Source organism: Tinamus guttatus, unplaced genomic scaffold, assembly GCF_059628265.1.
Source record: "Tinamus guttatus ecotype Peru unplaced genomic scaffold, ASM5962826v1 Tinamus_guttatus_pri_ptg000618c, whole genome shotgun sequence".
NCBI lineage: Eukaryota > Metazoa > Chordata > Aves > Tinamiformes > Tinamidae > Tinamus > Tinamus guttatus.
In genome coordinates this window covers 643,698-649,718 of record NW_028289152.1, presented here as the reverse complement: position 1 = coordinate 649,718, position 6,021 = coordinate 643,698, and the positions used below count along the sequence as shown (strand labels likewise).

Genomic DNA, 6,021 nt, shown 5'->3' with positions numbered 1-6,021 from the left:
GCCAGGTTTTGTGTGCGCAGCTGTGGCCATGTGAGCGCAGTCACAGTTCCCAGCGAGGCCAAGACCCACGGTGGGAGGAGGATTCATTCTTGTTTCACAGTCTGTGTAGCTCAAGGGCAGCCCCTGAGCGCCCCATGCAATCCCTCTCCACCGCAGGGCCAGCCCTGGCTTGGCCCGCGGTGATGAGGGTCAGACCCCTCTGTGACACGGGCTGTGCTCACAGGGGACATCCCGTGTCACAGGCACAGCAGTCAGAGCGCACGCTCCGACCTTTCCTCACACGTCGCGACGAGCCTGGGAGAGCCCACGCGCTGGGACTGCTCTCGGCTCTGCTCTGCTGCGAGGAGCCCACGACCCTGAGCGGGAACCAGCGAGGGGCGGCCAGAGTGGCACAGGGCTGAGGTGACGTGTACAGGAGGAGCAGGAGAGGAGCTGTTTCCTCATCACCTCCTGTTTGCTCTTCATCCAGAGCAAATGAGCAAAGAGACTAGGATGGAGCTCTGGGACTCTGGCCTTGGCAGGTCTCATGGGCACCGATTACCAGTGCTGCCAGCACAGGGTAAGGCCTCTGGGAGGTCTATCTCAGGAAGTCTCACAAAGATCATGAACTGTGAACATGGCTGTGGAAAGCCTGGGGCTGGAGGAGCGTGGCTGGGGCTGGAACTGCTGCCAGAGCCCAGGCTCATGGTCCCCTCTGCCTCACTTGGCAGTGTGGCTGTCAGGACTCCTGGCTCCCAACCCTCATGCTATCCCCACTGTCCTGGGACACCCCACTCAGAAGTCCCTGCCACAGGTGCTTCCCAGTGGAGAAGGCCTACCTGAGCTGCCAGGGCTCCCCATTAATGCCATCTCAATCTCAGCTGCTGAGACCCTCTCACGGTTGGGCTCAGTTTGCTCATTGAGTACGACTGCAGGTGTCACCTCCTTGGTTAACCATGTGCTGCACATTTGTGAGCGGGGCCACACAGAGCCTGATGTATCTTCCACTTCTTTTCCAGAGACCCTTACTATCTGGGAAGGAGTCTCCAACTACATTCTAGAGCAGCTAATGCTGAATAAGGTGGGTCTGCCATCCTACATCTCCCCAGAAGCCCTTCTTCTGCACTGGAGGTATTTGAGGCATGAGTTCTCTACGTTTCCTTGCATTTTTTGAGAGCATGAAGAAGAGGGGGAATGAAAACACCTCAAGTGCTCTTCTAAAGACATTCTCCAAGGGTTCTCCAAGGCTTTCCCCACTCCTCCATTCATCCCCTTTGCACAGCAGGATTGAGCAGGACACCAAGCTCCATCTTCATGCAACTGACCAGTTAGAAGCCTCTTCACCTGGCACTCGAGTAATGCTTTTCTTCCTTCCTCTTTGCAGGGAGTCAGAGTTATTCGGCTTGGCACCTTTTGTGTGGTGACTGAGCAAGTTGCTGTTAGGAAATACGGCCTTGTGACTGTTCACAGACCCGTGTTCCATCTTTCAAAGAGTATTGCGGAGGTTCACCGCCTCACCTATGATAAGGCCTATTCTCCTGGTAAGAAGACATGCTAAAACTTTGGCCTCCACTTTTCTGGGACATCTTTGGGTTGGGCATTAGCCCTGTCTAGCAGTAACTGTTAAAGCTCCAGACTTCTGTCACCACGTTATAAAAACAATTTCAATTTGTAGATTTCAGGACCTCATCATGGCAATTACCATTGTATTCCCTCTCTCCCTGTATTGATTTCACAGCAGGCTACAGCTGCAATTCTGTAAAGGCAAATATTGGCATTCATGATGGCTTTTCCCTATTCCTTGCACCTTGAAGTCGGTCACAGTCAGCTGTAAGAGCCCTGAAATGGAGACTGGGATCCTAGTGCATGTGAAAACCCATCAGAGGCAGGTTTTGCTGTGATTGCTAGTCATCCTTGTGAACACTACAGCTGTTTTGTGCACTTCAGAGGGTGCTGGATGGATTGGAGGATTAAGAGGAGTGTAGTGCATTCTTTTTTTTTTTTTTTCTTTCTTTCCCTTCTTTCTTTCATTTATGTAACATGGCTCTGTGAAATCTTTCCCAGTGTGGAATGGGCTGAGCTTGGCCCAAGTTCTTTGACCTGGCACCCACGAAAGAAACTCATCATTTCCTCCTCTCCTCGTCCTGCCGTCAAGGCTCACATTCATAGAAGATGGTTGTGGCCTTTTCTTTCAAACACTGTAGGGAAGAAAGCATTGCTATCCACTTGGCACATCTGCTTGCAGTGCTTTGAACATCTTCCCACATGATTTGTCCCAGAAGGTCAAGAAAGGGAGTTCTGTAAGAGCTGCTTGCTTGAAGACCACAAAGCTGTTGATGCTGTGTTTTTGTGTGTTCTACTAGTGCCTTTTTCCTCTTGGTCTGCTTCCTAGGTCATAAGCTTTGTGAGCCCCTGAAATGTGCTCACATAGCCGAGGACATCTCTCTTCCCCGCAAAACAGTGGAGGCTGGCATAGAGAAGACCCTGCGTCTTTTCCGACGCTGCCTCGAGAGCGGCAGAAATGTTGTCTTTGTGTTGAAGAACATTGGCATGCTTATAATTGAAGGGGCAGATGTGAAAATGAGATTTTACAAAGAATTCCTGAAAAGACTTAATGGGACTGACCAGATGCTAGCGGCCCTTCTTACGGTAAGTTCTCCAATTCTCCGGTGCTCCCTGTCATCTTTTTGAATTCCCAAGGGAATGCAATTCTACTAGCCTGCCATGACCTGTTGAAGGACATGGACAGTCCTGGCTGAGAGAAATGCCAGCTACCCAGACAGTTTGTCTTTGGCATTCAGAGGACTTGGCAATGAAGTTGAACGTGTGCAGAAGTGTACTGGGTCCACTCAAAGATTCATACAATCCTGGAGACAGTTTCCACATTCTCAGCAAAGAAGGCCAAGACAAGAGGAGGCCTTGTGTGTTTTTTTCCCCACTAGACTTCCCTCCTTGCAAAAAGCCATGCTTTCATGCCCCTTTTTGTGAGGATGGCCTCAGAAGCCGTGTTTCCCCTAGAACATGTCTGGCATGGTAAGGCAGCAAGTTCAGCCCTTTCCCTTAAGGTTCTGAAAATTATTTTTATGAGTCCCTTTAGAAGCTCAGCCTGATCTCCTTATGGATACAATTGCCTAGGCCAGTGGGAATGTCACACAACTCTGTCAACTGTCTATTGACCTCATTTCTCTCTCTTTGAAGCATTAGGTCCCAACAGCAGGGAAAACAGAGTGGCCCAGCTGGTGAAATGCCTTCTCATGTGCTTGCCTCCCTTGATTTCTGCATTAGAAGAGACCTGAGCTAACCGAGTCTCTGAATCCTGAGCCTTGTAAAAGGCATGACCATGTTCCTCCCCTTTCCCCTTTATTTCTCTCCAGTTGTTACGGTGCATAACTGGAGGGACTGCTGATGGGAATAGAATAATTGAATGTTTCAGAGGCAGCTCTTTCTCTAAGCAGTAGAAGAATTTGTTTCCCCTGTGAGCACTTAGATAATTCTCTTGGCATCATGTCCCATGTGTTTCTCTCCTTTGCAGATGCCGGAGATGAGGAATTCGGTGCTCTCAGGCACCGAAACTGCTCTTTCCCAGACTCACTCTCGTCATGTCATTGTCTTTCCTGAGTGAGTATGTTTCCTTCTTGGAAAGGAACCTGGCCAAGCAAGTAACTGCTCATCGCATGTTTTGCAACCTTGTGTTGCCAGTCCTTGTGAACGTTGCTCAGAAAGCCATTTATGAGCAACCCTTTGAAATGCACATCAAAGTACAGGTCCCTCTTAGTTGCTGCTTTGGGACATTTTTATTTCTTTTGAGAGATCTGTAGGAATGAAATGCGTCCTGATCATATTGTCTTGGGCCATTTTTATTTTTTAATGTGGAGACTTATGTAGGCCAAAGTGAACACTGTGGCTAGTGGGATTTTGGAGAGCTTTCTCCTGGCTCCCATGCTGCTCAGTGTTTGGTTCTATTATGTGTGTGGGAGATGCAGGTTCATCAGAAAGGACGATGAAAGGATTCTGAAACGCTTAAGGGGACTAAAGTGTTCTGCCTGAACATGAGCAGGAACAGGAGATGGGTGATGATCCCAAAAGCACACAGGGGATTTGGGTTGAAATTGCTTTGGCAGTTTCACATGAAGCACAGGGAAGAGTCAGAGGAGAAAGGTCATGCCCCTCCAGGCACTGGAGGTCTTCATGATGCCTCTCACCTTGTTGAGACACTCCTCCAGCATGTGGCCTCTTCTGCCTATTGCGCTTTAAAAAACGAGGGACTTCCCAGCACCTCCCAAATGCCCCTGTGTCTCTATTATTGACAGAGGTTGCAAAAGTGCTCCCGCTTTAGACTGCCTCCTTTTCTGCTTTCCAGGTACAAGGTGGAGAGTAGAGATCAAAAACTACCTAGGCCACCTGTAAAGCCCAAGCAGGAGGAGGAGAGGAGAGGAGAGGCCAGCACTGTCCAGGAAGGTAATGGACCTGCTGATTCTTGGTGGAGGCTTGTGCCTTCTCCTTCTGTGCTCCTGGGTAGGCCTTCGGAAGCCAAGTGACAGTGTGATGGCTCAGGTAGCATGAGGTGCTAGAGTTGACGCTGCTCCCCCAATAGGGCAAATCTCAAGTGAGTCCTGAGGGAACAAGGCCTCAGCGCAGCACAACACTCTCACCTGTACAGGATCCTCCAAGTTCAACTTTCCTCCATTTCCATGTCCTGGTCTCCTAAACATGCCGCATATACACCCTGAAAACAACTCATTGGTTTTGATTGTGTCAAAAGAGGACCTCTAGGCATGTGAGATCAGTAGGCAGATCCAAGGATCTGCTCTCTTGCCTTAAATTACTGCCCTCAGAGAGACTCTGTTCGGCCACCCATACATCCCAGCGAGTCTCCTCTTTCCTTTTTACACTTCTCCTTTCTCTGAATAGGATAGAGAGTGAGAAAAGCACTACCTCAAGAAAGGATGTTGTAAAGTACAAACAATAAGTGAGAGAAAAGGCAGTGTCCAGAATGGGGAAAGCCCACCCAGGAAATGAGGCTTCAAAGGAATCAGTCTGACACCCCTCAGTTTGACCTCAGGCTGAGAAGAGCTGCATAACCTTCCCTTTCAAGAGCCCTCTGCAATGCTGTCCTGGATGGTTTTCTTGTCTTCTGCCTACAGGAAATCTTCCTGCTAATCGTCTCCTCTCCAGAAAAAGCATCCCAGAGCCCACACTTGCTGCTCAGAATATACAGAAAGAGCAGAGGAAGAAATCTGAAAGAAAAGAAACTCATGGCAGGTGAGACACTTGCCACCCTCTCCTTCTTGGACTCCGGCTCTCCAGGAACAGTCATTTTCCATTTCCTAACAAACAGTAGAGGGGACTACCAGGCAGTATTCCATATATTTGCCACGTCTCTTGGAGGCTGCCTTTGTAAAGAACCGTGCTTTGCTCATGTTGCATCAAGAGAGAGCTGGTACTCGGGCATAAGGATCATTCCTGTGGGCACTCCTTGCTGCTCTGGGCATAAAAGCTGGGGGTGAACTTGCTCTCTCTTCATGTGAAAACAGTCAGTTGAGCCCACATCATTCATGGCAACAGCCAAGAGAACTGCCTTGTGCTGCAGAACTTTCTAAGGGCAGGACAGGCACCAAAATTCCCCTGTGCTCACAGCACCTCTCCATAATATCTCTTTTCAGGAAACTTCCAGCCATCCACAAGAGATCCTCACGGAAGGTGAAGAAATCCAGGAGGAAGGGCAGTGTACCCATGCCCCCAGTGGAGAAACTGGTGAGAAGAATAGTGAGGTGGCCAGGAGAGGTATGTGCTACTGCCTGAGAACCTCCTTATGCGGTATAGATTCATGGGAAAGCACAGGTCTGTGAACAGGGAGTGAGAGAGATCTCCTCCTGAGATCATTTGGCCATTGACTGCCATTGTCATGGATTTGCTTGAAAAACTCATGCTCTGATTTTGCAATGCATTTGTCACTACTGCATTCCCAGGAAAGACATGAGAAGGTCCTCCTTGGTTCGAGTGGAATGGTACCTGCTAGGCCTCTCAGGAACAGGGGATGCA

At 49.4% G+C, this 6,021-nt stretch overlaps 1 protein-coding gene across 1 annotated transcript; it reads left to right on the top strand.

The window, feature by feature from the left end:
- The first annotated feature begins 492 nt into the window (after window positions 1-492).
- On the top strand, window positions 493-4,895 carry LOC148592332 (coiled-coil domain-containing protein 81-like). Its single transcript, XM_088535169.1, has 7 exons — window positions 493-559; window positions 999-1,060; window positions 1,364-1,520; window positions 2,372-2,628; window positions 3,512-3,597; window positions 4,340-4,437; window positions 4,891-4,895. Exons 1-7 carry the CDS (start codon window positions 493-495, stop codon window positions 4,893-4,895), a joined length of 732 nt encoding a protein of 243 aa, XP_088391295.1.
- Window positions 4,896-6,021: the final 1,126 nt, after the last annotated feature.